Below are 18,662 nucleotides of genomic sequence, written 5' to 3' on the forward strand. Positions count from 1 at the left end.
GTGATGTGCACCTGTAGTCCCAGCTACTCAGGAGGCTGAGGCAGGAGGATCACTTGAGCCTGGGAATTGAGGTTGCAGTGAGCCATTGTTCACCACTGCATTCCAGCCTGGGCGACAGAGTAAGACCCTGTCTCAATCAGTCAGTCAATCCAGTCCTGCACACAGTTCTCCAGACCTGTTTCCCAGTTCTCTGTTTCCCAGTTCCAGTTCTTTTTTGGAAGATTTCCAGGCATTTCATATGGTTCCATATCAGACCCTATTGGATTATGATCTTCAGCTACTTGCACCTTAGTTTTTCTCTTAGCCAAAGACTTGCTTCTTCATCTTTTAAGCCTCACATAACATAGCTTGTCATCTTGTGTGCTGCCCCAGTTAAATGGTGTAAAAGATGGCAGAGCCTCATGGTTTCTAGGCCATATCAAGAAATGAAAGTGGTTGCAGTGGTGGTTGGATGTCTTAGGGAAGAGAAGTCAGATTCTTTCTGGTTCATATTTGCATCCCCCAGAGCACCCAGCCCAGGGCTTCTTTATAATGGATACTCCAGAAGTATTTGTTGAATGAATGAATGGTTATCTATATAGACCAAAGGATAGCAAAAGCCAGATGTGAAATTCTGAACAAGAGCTTGTGTTTGTCTGCCTGGGGAGAGCTCATGTGCCCTTTGCTTTTCCAGGAGCATATACAACGCAGCTGTTTGGTACTATCATCACTGCCAGGACAGGATGCCAATTGTTATGGTGACGGAAGATGAAGAGGCAATTCAGCAGTATGGAAGTGAAACAGAAGGAGTATTCGTGATTACTTTCAAGGTATTTCCAGATGTTGTATATGTATGAGTGCTCATTTTCTAAGTAGTACCCGTAAGGCTCTAGATCCCTTTGGTAACACAGAAAAGAGAAAAGAGGAATAGACGTTAAGTTCCATTTTGGCCAGGCGTGGTGGCTTATGCCTGTAATCCCAGCACTTGGGAGGCTGAGATAGGAAGATCACTTGAGCTTAGGAGTTCAAGATCAGCTGGGCAATCTAGTGAGACCTTGTCTCTACAGAAAAAAAAAAAAAAAAAAAAAAAAAAATATATATATATATATATATATATATATATATATATATATATATCTCCAAGCATGGTGGCACGCACCTGTAGTCCCAGCTACTCAAGAGGCTGAGATGGAAGAATCACTGGAGCCTGGGAGATGGAAGCTGCAGTGAGCCATGAACACACCACTGTACTAATGCCTGAGTGACAGAGTAAGACCCTGTCTCAACAAATGAAGTTCTACTTCTTCATTATGCCCCAATTATTTAATGTTGACTTTCACAAATTCAGACCAACTTTGACTATAAGGCCCACAGCATCTAATACCAGCCCAGTAAACTCCTACTGACAGTAAACTAACATTTATAACTATAACAGTAATAGTAATGGTGATGATGATGATAATAGGTTGAATAAAATTGCCAATATTCTTATTGTTGACCTATAAAATGGCAGTTTGACATGGTTCTACCTAATGGTAATAACCAACACATCTATGCCAGCCACTTTTCTGTGTGTATTATTTCATTTAATTCTTGCAACAACCCTATGAGGTAGGTATTATAATTTAATCTTATTGGTAAGGAAATGGAAACACAGAAAGGCTAAGTAACTTGTTAAAAGTCACACAGTAGAAAATGGTAGGGCTATGATTAAAATCCAGGCAATCAGACCCCAAAGCTCTTAGCCACCATGCTATACTGCCTTCCAAGTTATTTTTCTGAAAATGCACACGAAACAAACTGTCTTAAAGGCCAGTCTTTTTTTCCAACTGTTCTTCACTCTTCCCCACTTGTGAATGTTCATAGGGGTTAATAGGGATGAATGAAAGGGTTGAGATGTGATATTATTTATGTGAATGCTGTCAGATCTGCTTAGTACAGATCTCAGACAGTAGTGGCATTATCAGTGACTGTTTCTTTGGGCTGTCTCAGCAACGCAGTTCTTCCTATCTCTTAGGTACCTTTTGTGAGAGTAGGATGACTGTTAATCTCTCAACAGATCGCTGGTCGCTTCTGTCTGCCCAGCTGGTCAATTAGGTTTCACTTGTTGATATCACTTTTTGGTGCAGAAACTAGAATAAGGCCCTGTATTACCCCTGTCAGTTTATAGAAAGTCTAGTTGGGTTTTGAATTGCAGATTCTATAAGGGTTCCCAGGTGCATATATTGCTAAAGATTTGCCAATAGAATTTTCCTGGCCCTGCTATAAGAAAGTGCTCTGGCATGCCAGAGAATTCCAGGGGCGCTGGATATTAATGGCAGTGTCACTTGTTTTTTCTGTTGCAATACATCATGTCTTGTTCCTGCAGAGGACAGTTGACTAAAATTACATTTTTCTACTTTTTGTGAAAATTACTTTTCTTTGTAGTCCAGTGGTACAGTACAGTTTTATTTTCTATAGTGTTTCTCAAGAAAACTGTGTGACCAAGGGCTTCATAGAGGTGAATGATAGTAGAAAAAAGAGATATTGTGAAGTTCAGATGAAAGGGAAGCCTAGAATTCTCTGTGGGTACTTGAAGTTAGATGGAGAAGAGCCAAGATGATAAATCCCTCTTGAAGAGGTAGTTCGTAATGACAAAGTGTAGTATTGATAAGTGATAAGTGACCATAGAATTGGGGCACTGACATTAGCACAGACAGAATTTCTGGAAGGAGTAGGGAAAGAAAGGAAGCAGTTTGAACAGGACTCTGAAATTAGTGGGAGAAATGCTGGAGTTGACAGAAAGTATAACTTGTTTTCTTTTGAATTTGAGAACAGAGAATGTGCTAGACTCTACCCCTCAGACTTAAAGTTGAGTTAAAATACATAAAAAAGACAAGAATGGCCTGGCACAGTGGCCCACGCCTGTAATCCAGCACTTTGGAAGACTGAAGCAGGAGGATCACTTGAGCCCAGGAGGTCAAGGCTACAGTGAGCCAAGATCATGCCACTTGTACTCCAGCATGGGCAACAGAGCAAGACCAGTGAGCCAAGATCACGCCACTTGTACTCCAGCATGGGCAACAGAGCAAGACCCTGTCCCTTAAAAAAAAAAAAAAGACAAGAATGTACACACATTGCTGGGCACAGTGGCTCACGCCTGTAATCCCAGCACTGTGGGTGGCCAGGGCAGGAGGATCACTGAGCCCAGGAGTTTGAGACCAGCCTGGGCAACATAGTGAGACCTCATCTCTACAAAAAATAAAAAAATTAGCCATGTGTGGTGGCATACGCCTCTAGTCCCAGCCACTTGGGGGGCTGAGGTGGGAGGATTGCTTAAGGCAGGGGGAGGTCAAGGCTGCAGTGAGCCAAGATTATGCCACTGCATCCAGCTTGGGCTATAGAATGAGGCCCTGTCTCAAAAAAAAGTACATATAGGCCTTTGTCTGCAGCAATTAGATACACATAAAGACAGGCTGCCTGGACGTGCGCAGGTGTGTATGTGGTGTGTGTGGAGAGAAAGAGACTTGAAAGCACAAAGTAGCCTAGGAGGTGGAAGTGTTCCACGGTGCAGTGGCCTCCTGGGGCTCATTTGGCAGGCTCAGGGGGTAATGTGGTAGCAGAGAATGAATGGTGGAGTGAGGCTCAGGAAGTCCTGCTCACTGAGCACCCCCTCAAAACGGCAGGCCAGCAATTCCTAGTCGGGAGTTTCTGTCATAGTACCATGATGAAGAATCAGTACCTTCTGACCGTGTTTCTCTGTGCCTTTATTAAATACAGAATTACCTGGACAATTTCTGGCCTGATTTAAAAGCTGCCCACGAGCTTTGTGATTCTATCCTTCAGTCTCGACGGGAGAGAGAGAATGAGAGTCAGGAGAGCCATGGGAAGGAGTACCCAGAACATCTTCCCCTGGAAGTGTTAGAAGCTGGGATTAAATCTGGACGCTATATCCAGGTGAGGGTGGTAATTTAGAATGTGTCAGGGCTGGGCACAGTGGCTCATGCCTGTAATCCCAGCACTTTGGCTAAGGCTGATAGATTGCTTTAGCCCAGGAGCTGGAGACCAGACTGGGCAACACAGTGAAACCCTGTCTCAAGAAAAAATTTAAAAATTAGCCAGGTGTGGTAGTGTGCACCTGTACTCCCAGATTACTCGGGAGGTTGAGGCAGGAGGATCACTTCAGCCTGGATGGTTGAGGCTGCAGTGAGCCATGATTGCACCACTGCACTCCAGCCTGGGTGACAGTGAGAACCTGTCTCAATTAAAAAAAAAAAAAAAAAAAAAAGAATCTGTCAGGACCAGCCGGTATGTTTTCTCCTCTTTTTACTGCATCCTGTCACAGGCCTCTGATTTCACAGGCTGCAAACAAGATGGGCATGAGTAAGTCAGGGCTGTCAGTGTTTCAGGTGGCTTGGGAGTCATTCTTTCCATAGACACTGATTGCCCAGCTTGAAGCTACTCTGCGATGATGTCCTTAATTCTGTTACATATCGAACATCATACAAGCAGACTGTGGAAGTCGCCTGGTAAATGCCTCCTGTCACTAGAAAAAAACATATCTCTTTGAATCAAGGTCTGGAGGTTTGGTGATGTTGTAAAATTGGTGAAATTTAGCTTCTTTTCTCCTTTGCCATTTTTTTCTCTGCCCCTTTCAAAGGCCTCTTTGTGATCCTCCCAGGACCCTAGAACCCAGATGCTGTCAGGGTCTTGGGAAGGAATCAGATACAATTTTTATTCAGATTTCAACAGTTTTATATGCACTCATTTATGTGTGTATGTGTGTGTAGCTCTATGCAGTTTTATCACATGCATAGATTTGTGTATCCACCACCACAATCAAGATACAGAATTGTTCTATCGTGGATTTTGCATTTCTAACGAGCAACTCAGTAGATTGTCAACCACAATCTAAGAGCATCACTCCAAAGCCACTCCCTAAAAGTGTGGGGATTTTAAATGAGTATGTCTAGAGAGGCTAATGTTTCCAACTTAGTAGTAAAGTTTATGGCATTCCTGGGAGGACTTTTTTTAATTTTAATTTAATTTATTTTTATTTTTTATTTTTTTGAGACGCAGTCTCGCTCTATCACCAGGATGGAGTGCAGTGGTGCAATCTCGGCTCACTGCAACCTCTGCCTCCCAGGTTCAAGTGATTCTTCTGCCTCAGCCTCCTGAGTAGCTGGGATTACAGGCACACGCCACCATGCCCAGCTAATTTTTGTATTTTTAGTAGAGACGGGGTTTCACCATGTTGGCCAGAATGGTCTTGATCTCTTGACCTCGTGATCCACCCACCTCAGCCTCCCAAAATGCTGGGATTACAGGCGTGAGCCACCGTGCCTAGCCCCTGGGAGGATATTTTGAGATAGAAGATTTTTAAAAGACTACTCATCAGTTACATAAGATAGAGCCTGGTACTTTCAGCACTTTGTATAGCTAAGAGTAGTTCAAAATGATGGTATTTTTCTCCAAAGAAAATAAACCTTAGTGATTAATATTATTCCTACCCGCGCATGGTTTCTCATGCCTGTAATCCCAGCACTTTGGGAGGCCAAGGTGGATCACAAGGTCACAAGTTCAAGACCAGCCTGACCAACATGGAGAAACCCTGTCTCTACTAAAAATACAAAAAATTAGCTGAGCGTGGTGGTGGACACCTGTAATCCCAGCTACTTGGGAGGCTGAGGCAGGAGAATTGCTTCAACCTGGGAGGCAGAGGTTGCAGTGAGCTGAGATTGTGACACCGCACTCCTGCCTGGGTGACAGAGCAGGACTCTATCTCGACAAAAAGAGGAAAAAAAGTGTATGTGTGTGTGTGTGTATATATATGTGTGTGTGTATATATGTGTGTGTGTGTGTACATCTCAAAAAAAAGAAAAAGTGTGTGTGTGTGTATGTATGTGTATATATATATATATATATATATTTCCTAAAGGGATCACAAACCTTAAAAGAATATTATGGGGATGTTTTCACATAATTTTAAAAACTGGACCTTTTGGAGGTAAACCAGGCGGAAAAGAACATTTTTCATATTGATTTTTTAAATTATGATTTTAGGGAATTCTGAATGTCAACAAACACAGAGCCCAAATAGAAGCTTTTGTTCGACTTCAAGGAGCCAGCAGTAAAGATTCAGGTTCAGTATAAACCTTACATAAATTTCCATACTCCTTTTTTATTCTGACGTTATACAATGAAGAAAGCAAAGTTGAAATTGTCATGTCATATGTGCCCTGTTATGTATGCCTACATACATTGGGTATGTGGGATTGTGGCGGGGGGTGGTTCCCCTAGCTTTTTGTCTATAATTTCTGATTTTATTGCAATTAATTTAAACTACAACACAGAGAAGCAAAGTAACTTGCCCAAGGTCACACACCTGGAAAGTGGTGGAGTTGAATTTGTAGCCAAGGCAGTTTGGCTGTGATTTTAACATATTACTCTGTGCTGCCTCAATGTGCTATATTGCTTTATTGGATTAAATTTTTTTTAAGTAATAAAAATGAAAAAATGTGTAAATAAGTTGTATCATAATCAGGTGTAGTTCTTAGTTCTGTAATGACAGGGTGAAAAAGAAACCCTGCTAGTCAAAGGAGCATGGCTGGGTGGAGAGAGAATGAGAAACTGGCTTTCTTCGGGCCCTTGCTCGTCAGCATTCTCCCTGTTGGTTCTGCCCTATCTATAGTTCCTCAGCCCACTGACCACTCCCTTGGCTGTGTAGGATCCTAAAGGTATTTGACAGAAGTCCAGCATAGGCTCACATAGTTGCATGCAGGGAACTAATACCTTTTTAAAAGGTGGTGAGGGGGATGGGGATATTTTTTTAAAAGATGATTGAGGGTGGCACTTATGAAAGCTCAATATACAGTATGACATGGTGCCAGCAATTCTTCATTCCTAACCTGCAGAACAAAAGTTTGACTCTACCTTTGAAAAGAAAAAGCTTTACTTGCAGGAGTACTGATTAGACTTCGAGTATATCATGCGCGGAATGCCTCACTGGTGTGCCATTCCCTTGGCTTTATGGGTTTTTTCTGTGCTGCCCCAAACACAGATTTAGTCAGTGACATCCTAATCCACGGGATGAAGGCTCGAAACCGCTCAATTCATGGAGATGTGGTAGTTGTGGAGCTGCTTCCTAAAAATGAATGGAAAGGAAGAACCGTAGCCCTGTGTGAGAATGACTGTGATGACAAGGCTTCGGGCGAGTCCCCAAGTGAGCCCATGCCTACAGGTGAGTCAGCTGCAGAGCCACTCCGATGTCCATTTTTCTTGTGGAATTATATTTGTCTCCTCTTTAGCAATCCAGAAATACTGCCCTTATTTTATTTATTTATTTATTTTACTTAAATTGACAAAAACTGTATTTATTGTGTATAATATGATGATTTTTGTGTATTTACTGTGTATAATATAATATGATGTTTTGATATAATGCATTGGAGAATGCTAGACTGAGCTAATTAACCTATGCATTAACCTCACTATGTGATGAAAACACTTAAGATCTACTCTCTTATCAATTTTCAAGAATACAGTACATTGTTATTAACTATAGTCACGGGTTGTACAATAATAGTTCCTAACACGAGATATAGTCTCTTCCCCTCCATTATCAATTTTCCCTCTCTGCAGGTTTATTTTACTCTTATCAGCACCCAAATATGCTGTAATGGCTTCCATCTTAAAATCAAACCAAAAATCCTCTCTGAGTCCCATGTCCCTTTCAGCTGCTGCCCCTTATCATTAAAGTCAGAGTATAGTTAACTCCACATTCTCTCTTCCTCCCTGCTGGTCTCTCATGCCTGCCATTCTGACACCTCCCAAGCCCTACTCCTCTAAAATTGTTCTTGCCAAGGTCACCAGTGACCCCATTGCCTGAGCACTGGTCAGCCTCCATCGTCTGGAAGCTGTCAGCAGCATTTGGCGGGGGACCCTCTGCCTTCCCTGGGGCTCCTCCCAGTTCTCCCACCCTGCTGGCTGCTCTTCTCAGTTCTCCTCCTGGCTCTCCATCTCATTGTCCTCTTGGATGTGCAAGGGCCCCATGCTGGATCTTCTGTTCTCTGCACTCTCTCCCTCAGGGATCTCCTGCGGTCCTTTAATGTTAATTTTAATTTTAATTTTAATCTCTGGCCCTTCCTTGGCTTCCAGTTTTGTTTACTCAGTTGTCTATTTGGCATCTTCCCCTGGACGTCTAATGGGCATCTCAGGCTTAATGTGTCCCACACAGACTCCTGATTTCACCCCTAGACCTGCTCTTCCCCACGTGTTCCCCAGTCTCAGTAAAGGGCAAATTCATTCTTGGTCAACCCAAGACACCTTGGGGTTATCCTTGACTTTTTTTTTTTTTTACTCATCAGTAAATGCTGGCAACTCCAACTCTAATGCATGGCCTGAATTCAGCCACCTGCCACACTTCCCCCACAGCTCTCCTGCTTCAGTCCACTGGCACCTCAGGATTGTCGAAGCAGCCTCCTCACTGCTCTTCCTGCTCCCACCCTTGCCCCTCCCCATGTAGTCTTTTCTCCACTCAGAGACACAATGATCCTTCAGAAAGTGAGTTGAGCTGGGTGCTGTGGCTCATGCCTGTAATCCCAGCACTTTGGGAAGCTGAGGTGGATGGGTCACTTGACGTCAGGAGTTCGAGACCAGCCTGGCCAACATGGCGAAACCCTGTCTCTACTAAAAATACAAAAATTAGCCGGGCGTAGTGGTGCACACCTGTAGTCCCAGCTACTGGGAAGCTGAGGCACGAGAATCGCTTGAACCTAGGAGGCGGAGGTTGCAGTGAGCCAAGATCATGCTACTACACTCCAGCCTGGGCAAGAGAGCAAGACATTGTCTCAAAAAAAGAAAAAAGAAAAAGAAAGCAAGAGTTGGCTCCTGTCATTTCTCTGCTCAAAACTCCTCAATGGCTGGTTCCTGTTTCACTCAGAATAAAATCCAAAGTCCTTACCATGGCCTGCATGGTCCCACCAGCTGAGGCCACCTTCTGCCATTTTCCTCTTCATGCTTTGCTCCAGCCGCAGTGACAACTTGTTCTTTCCACCACCTGGATGAAGCTTTCCCCAAATATCCTCACATCTGTTTTCCTCACTTCCCTCAAGTCACTGTTCAAATGTCACTTTATTTAAAATAGCTGCCACTTCTGACCCTCTGTCACTCTTGATCACCTTACCCTACCTTGTATCTTTCTTAGCAACTGTCACAACTTCACATTTTTTTTTTTTTGGTCTATTTTCCACCCCCACAGACACCCAAACTGATTTTATATAAACCCCATGAAATCAAGGACTTTGCCTGTTATGGTGCTGCTATATTCCCTGTACCTAGAACAAAGCCTCATACCTGGTTGGAGCTCAGTAAATATTTGTGAAAAAAAAAAAAGAAAAAAGAAGAGAACATTTTTAACTATTAAAGTTTGGTCTCGGCTTCAGTCAGTGATGATTGAAAGTGTTGTGTATCAGTCTTATGATCTGTACACTTTTCTGTGTATAATGGACCAAATAAGGTTAGCTGGTGAGAGAAGGCAAGAAAGACTGAAAACGCGCAGTTGAGGGCATGGTTTAAAACAAGAGTGAAAATCATTGACTTTTCCCAATATACCAAAATGAGATTGATAAGATAATGGCAAAAGAGAGACAATGGGACAAGTGGATTCTAAATGTTATCTCAGGAAGAGAGAGCATACTGACAATGTTATTTTAAAAGTTACCCGTCTTTGCTGGGCATGATGGCACGTGCCTATAGACCCAGCTACCCAGGAGGATGGATTGAGCCCAGGAGTTTGAGACTGTAACGTATTATGATAGTATCTGTGAATAGCCAGTGCACTCTAGCCTGGGCAGCATAGTGAGATCCTGTTTCTTAAAAAAAAAAAAAGAAACAAAAACAAAAAGTGTTTTTAAATTATCCATCTTTAAAATAAAATACCAAGAAGGCAAATCTTCAAACATACCTTTTCTTGTTGTTGTTATGTGTGTGTTTTGGTTTTTGTTTATGTGTTTGTTATTGAGACGGCGTCTCACTCTGTTGCCCAGGCTGGAGTGTAGTGGTGCATCTCGGCTCACTGCAACTTCCGCCTCCCAGGTTCAGGCGATTCTCCTGCCTTAGCCTCCTAAACAGCTGTGATCACAGGCACACGCCACCATGCCCAGCTAATTTTTGTATTTTTAGTAGAGGTGGGGTTTCACCATGTTAGCCAGGCTGGTCTTGAACTCCTGGCCTCAAGTGATCCTCCTGCCCCGGCCTCCCAAAGTGCTGGGATTACAGGCATGAGCCACCATGACTGGCCGTTATTGTTGTTAATAAAAGCTTCCTTTCAAAAACATTCTTGAGTTGGGTGGATGTGCTTGAAAAAAAATAGGACACTGTATTTCCTGTTCTTTTCCTTACTGCTTGAGGTGGTCAGAGTCCAGATAGATGGCACCTAACCAGTTACTGCCTTGTTTTGTTTTGTTTTGCCAAAGGTCGAGTGGTGGGCATACTTCAGAAGAACTGGCGGGATTATGTGGTGACATTTCCGTCCAAAGAAGAGGTCCAATCTCAGGGCAAAAATGCTCAGAAAATCCTGGTTACACCTTGGGATTACAGAATTCCCAAAATTCGAATTAGCACTCAGCAAGCAGAAACCCTCCAGGTAGTTGGCATTCTACCTCTACTATGGGATCTCTACGCTTTCTCCTTCTGTCTTTACCAGCTTTTTAGCAGTACCAGAAAGCATTGTTAATTCCTTTGCATATAAAGAAATAAATTATTGATGGCATCTGGCATTCCAAGATACTGGGATGTGTTTTTTGGGGTTTTTTTGTTGTTGTTGTTCTTTTGTTTTGTTTTTCCAAGACAGAGTCTCACTCTGTCACCCAGGCTGGAGTGTAGTGGCATGATCTCAGCTCATTGCAACCTCCACCTCCCGGGTTCAAGCAGTTCCCCTGCCTCAGCCTCCGGAGTAGCTGGTATTACAGGCTCCCGCCACCACGCCCGGCTAATTTTTGTATTTTTAGTAGAGATGGGGTTTCACTGTGTTGGCCAGGCTGGTCTCAAACTCCTGACCTCATGATCCACCACCTCCGCCTCCCAAAGTGTTGGAATTACAGGTGTGAGCTACCATGCCCAGCCGTGTTTTTATGTTTTTTAATTCTTTTTTTGTAGAGATGGGGTCTCGCTTTGTTGCACACGCTGGTCTTGAACTCCTGACCTCAAGCAGTCCTCCTGCCTTGGCCCCCCAAAGTGCTGGAATCACAGGCATGAGCCACTGTGCCCAGCCCCAAGATTCTGTTTTTTAAAAATTCTAAATATATGAAAACCATCCATTAAGTAGTCTGTGGTTAATAAATTCAGGCCAGAGAGAAATTGTCCTAGAAAGAGCTGTGTAGGACAACCAGAGAGAACATACATTATCCAGCTGTCCAACATAGAAACTTTCTATAGATACACTTTGCCAGCACTAACAAGCTTTCCTCCAGCAAGCAATATAGAAATACGATCACTCTGCCCTGTAGGGATGATGTAGTGGTACTTCACAGAATTGATTATCCATAAAGGAATATAGCACTGGAGAGAAGACATAAACAAGAAGGTTAGAAATTAACCTTTACTTGTGTCAAAAAGTATGGGCATTGCCCAATTTAATTCCCCCTGATATTTTACAGTTTGTAAATGAGACACTAAAGCAGGATGTCCCCAGCCAGTAACCTAGCCATTGTGCTTTTACATCTTGAAGACTTATGCAGGCTCTCCAGGCCAGTTGCACCTAATACATTTTCCATTCCCATGGTTTGCTGGAATTTTGGGGTAGTGGGGATTCAGTTTACACGACACCTTCTTCTCCACCAAAGACCATCTTAGGTCTTCAAAGAGGCCAGGCGCAGTGGCTCATGCCTGTAATCCCAACACTTTGGGAGGCCGAGGCAGGTGGATCACTTGAGGCTAGGAGTTCAAGACCAGCCTGGCCAACATGGTGAAACCCCATTTCTACTAAAAAAAAAAAAAAAAAAAAAAAAAAAAATTAGCTGGGCATGGTGGTACACGCTTGTAATCCTAGCTATGTGAGAGGCTGAGGCAGGAGGATCACTTGAACCCGGGAGGCATAGGCTGCAGTGAGCCAAGATAGCACCACTGCATTCCAGCCTGGGTGATAGAGCAAGACTCCATCTCGAAAAAAATAAAATAAAATAAAATAGACTTCAAAGAAATTAGGAACTACCTCCCACACACAAAACATTAAGATTGTTGTTTTAAAACTTAATTTGGAGCATGCATAATTGAGTTTTCCCCTAGTGTTGCAAGCGTTAACTAGAATGTATTACAGTCGGCTCTCTTCAGCAGACTAAAATTTCCAGCCCTCTTCATTGATGTAGAGAGGTAATGCCTCCCTTCAAAGCATTGGGTCAAGCATTTCATACCATCTGGCAATTTAGTAATAGGAAGAATGAAAAACAAAAAAAAAAACCCTACCATACACCACTATTTGCAACTGGCCACTCTCATTGGAACCCAGTATTGTTTGCCTCTTGTTTGTTTGATGCCTCTAATTGACCCACTTAACTCCTGGTGCTCAGCTGTGTTTTATTTTTTCCTTTTGTGCAGGACTTCAGGGTGGTCGTGCGCATTGATTCCTGGGAGTCAACATCTGTGTATCCAAATGGACATTTTGTGCGTGTTTTAGGAAGAATCGGAGACCTGGAAGGGGAAATTGCAACCATCCTGGTGGAAAACAGTATTTCAGTTATTCCTTTCTCAGAAGCTCAGGTCAGATTTTCCAGAAGGCTTTGATCTAGTGACATTTTCTTTTTGCTTTTGTTGTTGTTTCATCATTAAGAAAGAAAAGTCTTTGTGCTGTGGAACAACCCACTGTGTAAAGCCACAGATAATGGAAAAATCTCACTCCTCCTTATTCTATATTTGGACCAAACTGAAGTCAGCTTCAAGTGTAGTATTAGTTTTCTATAGCCTCATGGCTCTCAAATTTTTATATTTTCCAACTGGGCTTAAAAATGATATGTCAGTGTCTCATAGTCAGTATACATCCATCCCCAGCAACTACAAGGACACCTAGTTACAGACCCAACTGAGCTCCACACTCTCTGTCCAAATCATTCAACCAGAGGCTGCATAAAGCTGCAGGGGGTGGATTCCTGGGATCCATACATCTCCAACCCATGGGTCAAAAATTATGCTCATTATGAAACAGTTTTTGTGACCTTTACAGAAAACAAAAATCTCATAAACATAAAACATCAGCTATTTCCATCACTTTATGATCTTTTAAAACCCTCATAAATCTTGTGTATTATTCTTGCGTGACTATATTCATTGTGTGCACACACTAATTTCTGTTCTGCTTCTTTCACTTAAAATTATTTTTATATATTGACATAGCCTACTTATTTTAATGGTTATGGTAAATTACGGTATATTGACGTACCCTAGTTTGCTTAAGCATTTCTCGATTTTGGGGCATTCAGCTGTCTAATTTTTCAGTGTTATAAAAAAATGTAGGCCAGGCGTGGTGGCTCATGCCTGTAATCCCAGCACTTTGGGAGGCCAAGGCAGGTGAATCACCAGGTCAGGAGTTTGAGACCAGCCTGGCCAACATGATGAAACCCCGTCTCTACTAAAAACACACCAAAAAAAGTATCTAGGCCTAGTGGTGGGCGCCTATAATCCCAGCTACTCGGGAGGCTGAGGCAGGAGAATTGCTTGAACCAGGGAGGCGGAGGTTGCAGTGAGCCGAGATCGCACCGCTGCACTCCAGCCTGGGTGACAGAGCGAGACTCTGTCTCAAAAAAAAAAAAAAAAATGTTACTTTGAACATTTTTATAAACACCGCTTTTTAATTTCTTTTTGATCATTCTCTTGGAATGTAATCCTTAAAGTGAGATTACCAAGTCAAAGGGTATAAAAGATTTAAATAGCTTCTAATATGTACAAGCAGATTGTTCTCCAGAAAAATTGGACCCATTTGCATTACCATAATGAGTGTCTGGGTGTTCTTATTTTCATTAAAGTTTTTCACAGAACGGGAGCTATCATAGTAAACTATTTTAGAATATTTTACATCATTAAATTTTTATATTTAACATTAGTTTCTGGAAATTATTTGTTGACTTGTTTGGCAGCTCTTAGTGAAAATGTTACAATAAAATAAAGTGTGGGCTATACATCATAGGACTAGAATTTTCTCTTCCCTTTTAGCCTACTTAACTGCAAATTGATGGCTTAAACAGATAATAATGGAGAGAAGATGCCCTAGATAGGTCCTGTATAAAATTATCTTTAAGGGGTAAGCTTTTAATATTTGGAACATGTTGGTTATTTTTTTCAAGGCTTAAATTTAAAGCTTGACTACATTTAAACAAATGGATCATTTGAAAATGGGCTACATGTTGTACTCTTGTTCCAAGCCCCTGTAACTAAAGAGGCTGGTAGAAGTTGTGGGACATTTTCTGTCCAATTGTAAGGGTCCTCAGGGGTGTAGGACTTTGTCTTTCTTGTTGACTCCTGACTTTCCAGAGCCCAGCACAGTACCCGGGATATCTGAGGCACCTAATAAACAATTATTGATCAAAGGAAGCCAACATAGGTTGATGAAGAAGGTAATTGAGAATGAATGAATTTCTATGTGGTCATATTGAGAATATTAGTGAGTGGATCTTTACAGAAATTTGTGGTGCATGAATTGCTGAATATTTGGTTTCTCATACAGATGTGTGAGATGCCAGTAAACACACCAGAAAGTCCCTGGAAGGTGAGTCCTGAAGAGGAACAAAAACGTAAAGACTTGAGGAAAAGCCATCTCGTATTCAGCATTGACCCCAAAGGTTGTGAAGATGTGGATGACACACTCTCAGTCAGAACCTTAAATAATGGCAACCTGGAACTTGGGGTCCACATCGCAGATGTAACACACTTTGTGGCACCAAATTCTTACATTGATATTGAAGCTAGAACAAGGTAATGCTATTTGAAATCAGCTCTATGGTTGTGTGTATGTGACTGTATATTTTGTGTCTGTACTAGTTTCAGGTGTTCAAAGATCTCATGTTTGTGCAATTTTGAAGGTCCCTTCCAGAAAAAAAAAAGTTGAGGTCCACTCTCCATTTTCCTTTAGAAAAACAGTACCTTGATCAATTTACCTTTCCTTTTTAACATAACCTTTTCACACATTGTTTCCTACTAAATCGAAATGGGTTAAATTTTCATGTAGTAATATACTATTTTATAAAAATACTGGATCATTACACTCCAGTTTTTCTTATACGACAAAGATTCATGTCACTTGCTCTTTCTTTCTCTTATCAGTGGAAGAATATTCAGCCCAAAGCAGTGTCACTTAGAAAAGTGGGACCATGGGAATAGTTTTATTACCCAGTCTGCTGCACTTTATGAAACAGCAACAGCCTTGGGGAATCTGTAGTGAGATTTTGGCCATTTACCTCCCTGCGGCCCACACAGTCAGCAGTTCTGCTTCTCCCTGCTGAAGGTCGCATTGCCACGTGTGTGTCATTCACAGGGCCACCACTTATTATCTAGCAGATCGTCGCTATGACATGCTGCCTTCCGTCCTCAGTGCGGATTTGTGTTCCCTTCTGGGAGGCGTTGATAGGTGAGTTTATGGCTTTTGTCTTCAAAGCTTGTCCTGGCCCTTCTGTGGCTCCTGATGCTGCCTGCTTCTGGCCTCATGTTTCTTCTCTGCTATGCCCCACCCCAGCCCTGTGTCTCCCCTCTGACCTCTCAACCTCACCCCCGACCCCAACCCCACACCACTTATCTTTAGGCAGCTTTATTTCTCTAGCCTTCCCTGCCCTTTCCCTCCTCTCTTCTGTCTGCTAGCAGTGGGGCTCCGCGTCTCCCTCTGTTGCTGGCTTTTTAAAGTCAGCTAAAATCTGAGAACAAATGTGTGTAGCTTTGTGCTTATGCATTCCCTGGCGGAAGTTGTTTGGCATGAGGATCATGAACTCGGGGAGTTTTTTGTTTGTTCAGTTGTTGAGTTTAAACTTTATGTTTCTCTTTGAATAGGCAATAGAATCATATAGGCCCGAACTCATATGTCCCAAGAGGTATTTAATGAAAGGTTCCTCCCTATCACTTTCCCTCATTTACCAGTTCCGTATTAGTTTTTCTAGATACAATACATACATGAATATGCATATGTGATCTTTTTTACACAAATGGTTGCATTATATATATATATATATATATATATATATACTGTTTAGCACCTTCCTTTTAAAAAAGAACTTAATGGTATCTTGGAGATCATTCCGTATTAATAACAGTTGCACTATCTATGGAAATTTGGATAGTTTCCAATCTTTTGGTATTACAAACAAAGCTGTACTGAGTTAACTTTGAACATAAGTCATTTCACATTTTCATTTTTATTTTTATTTTTTGAGACAGAGTTTCACATGTTGCCCAGGCTGGTCTTGAACTCCTGTGCTCAAGTGATCCTCCCGCCTTGGCCACCCAAAAAGCTGGGATTACAGATGTAAGCCACCATGCCCAGATCATTTCACATTTTTTAAAATACAGTATATGTGAAAGAGAAATTCCCATATTTGATTATGGGATTTCTGTGTCAAGAGTATGTGCATTTGTGTTTAGATCAATATAATCAAATTGCCCTTCTTAAATGTTACACCAGTTATATTCCTGTCACCAATGTATGAGAGTGCATATTTTCCCACAGCCTTGCCAACACAATATGTTGTATTTTTTTATCTTTGCCAATTTGATAGATGAAAAATGGTATCTTAGATTGGTTTTAATTTGCATTACAAATAAAGCTAATCATTTTTTCATATGTTTGTCACTTATGTATCCCTTTCTGTTAACTATATTCTTCGCCCATTTTTCTTTTGGATTCAAGATCAATTACTGATTAATTTGTAAAAGCTCTTTACATATTAGGAAAATTAGCCCTATGTTTTTTATGAGTTCCAAATGTATACCTTTTTTTTTAAATAAAATGACTTGGTGGCAAAGAGTTTTTTTACTAAATGAAATTTTTGCTAATTTATCTGTCATCAAGATTGATATCACAGTTCAGTGCCATCCTGTAGGATTTGCAAGACTTTGCTCTAATTTACTGAGCTAAAAAGACTTGACTCTATCAGTGTCATGCTTTTCTAATCAAAATAGAGGACATGGCCGGGCACGGTGGCTCACGCCTATAATCCTAGCACTTCGGGAGGCCGAGGCAGGTGGATTGCCAGAGCTCAGGAGTTTGAGACCAGCCTGGGCAACACAGTGAAACCCCGTCTCTACTAAAATAGAAAAAATTAGCCAGGCATGGTGGTGCACGCCTGTAGTCCCAGCTACTCAGGTGGCTGAGGCAGGAGAATTACTTGAACCAGGAAGAGGTAGGTTGCAGTGAGCCAAGATCGCACCACTGCACTCCAGCCTAGGCAACAGAGCAAGACTCCATCTCAAGAAAAAAATGGAGGACATAAAGTAAGGTTTGTAATGTCACATATGAACTCATTTCAAATTTGTTCAGAGCTCAACAGACCCCAATCTAACTTTGTTGTTTTAATTTAAAATATTTTTTGATTTAGTTGTAAGGTGGTTGTATTGACAAACCAGAAACCTGTAGCTTTGTAATTTCTTTTAAGTTACAGTTAGGTCAAATTCTACTTGCTTCAAAAATAGAAGACTTAGGTGGGGCATGGTAGCTTACACCTGTAATCGCAGCACTTTGGGCAGGAGAATTGCTCAAGTCCAGGAGATTGAGGCAGCAGTGAGCAGTGATCATGCCATTGCACTCCAGCCTGGGTGACGAAGCAAGATCCTGTCTCAAAAAAACAAAAAACAAAAAAAGCCAGATGAATTTGAATAGTGATGTTGTCAATGTTACTGTTTTTGTAGGTATGCTGTAAGCATCATGTGGGAACTGGATAAAGCCTCTTATGAAATTAAGAAAGTGTGGTATGGCAGAACCATTATTCGATCAGCATACAAACTGTTCTATGAAGCAGCCCAAGAACTACTGGATGGAAACTTAAGCGTTGTTGATGATATTCCAGAATTCAAAGACTTGGATGAGAAGAGCAGACAAGCCAAGCTGGAGGAGTTGGTGTGGGCAATTGGAAAGCTGACCGACATAGCTCGCCATGTCAGAGCTAAACGAGACGGATGTGGTGCCCTGGAACTGGAAGGGGCAGAGGTTCGCGTACAGCTAGATGACAAAAAGAACATTCACGACCTCATCCCCAAGCAGCCCCTGGAAGTCCACGAGACAGTGGCTGAATGCATGATCCTGGCCAACCACTGGGTCGCCAAAAAGATCTGGGAGAGCTTCCCTCATCAGGCCTTGCTGCGCCAGCACCCTCCTCCACACCAGGAGTTCTTTTCAGAACTCCGGGAATGTGCTAAAGCCAAAGGCTTCTTCATAGATACACGGTATTCCTCTTTTGAGGGGGCAGAGGAATGGAGTGGCATGCTGTATATTTAGTTATCTTACAGTTGTTCTTAAAATGTGACAGCCAGATCTTTGACCAAAAAGAGAAAACAGATTCTTGGCTCTCCTCATTTTTGAAGACACATTTTTCTCTCTTCATTGTTATGTATAGAGACTTAAAACAAGTTTATTTAGGCATAATTTTGTTCCTTGGTTTTTTGTTTCATTTTTTTTTTAGATAGAGTCTTGCTCTGTCACCCAGGTTGGAGTACAGTGGTATGATCTCGGCTCACTG

General features: G+C 41.9%; 1 protein-coding gene across 6 annotated transcripts in view; it reads left to right on the forward strand.

Moving 5' to 3' along the window:
- Nucleotides 1–18,662, forward strand: part of DIS3L (DIS3 like exosome 3'-5' exoribonuclease) — a 41,547-nt gene that overhangs the window by 15,643 nt on the left and 7,242 nt on the right. For 5 of the 6 annotated variants that reach the window (XM_034938987.3, XM_003827991.5, XM_034938984.4 and 2 more), the window contains exons 4-12: nt 674–809; nt 3,739–3,915; nt 6,022–6,100; nt 7,019–7,198; nt 10,434–10,603; nt 12,553–12,714; nt 14,672–14,919; nt 15,479–15,571; nt 17,836–18,369. In XM_034938987.3, the coding sequence (XP_034794878.1) occupies nt 674–809; nt 3,739–3,915; nt 6,022–6,100; nt 7,019–7,198; nt 10,434–10,603; nt 12,553–12,714; nt 14,672–14,919; nt 15,479–15,571; nt 17,836–18,369 (1,779 nt within the window). Of the gene's footprint in view, nt 1–673; nt 810–3,738; nt 3,916–6,021; nt 6,101–7,018; nt 7,199–10,433; nt 10,604–12,552; nt 12,715–14,671; nt 14,920–15,478; nt 15,572–17,835; nt 18,370–18,662 lie in introns of those variants that run through there. The other variant, XM_024925699.4, reaches the window with a different exon arrangement.

The sequence above is a fragment of the Pan paniscus genome, chromosome 16, assembly GCF_029289425.2.
Source record: "Pan paniscus chromosome 16, NHGRI_mPanPan1-v2.0_pri, whole genome shotgun sequence".
NCBI classification, from domain to species: domain Eukaryota; kingdom Metazoa; phylum Chordata; class Mammalia; order Primates; family Hominidae; genus Pan; species Pan paniscus.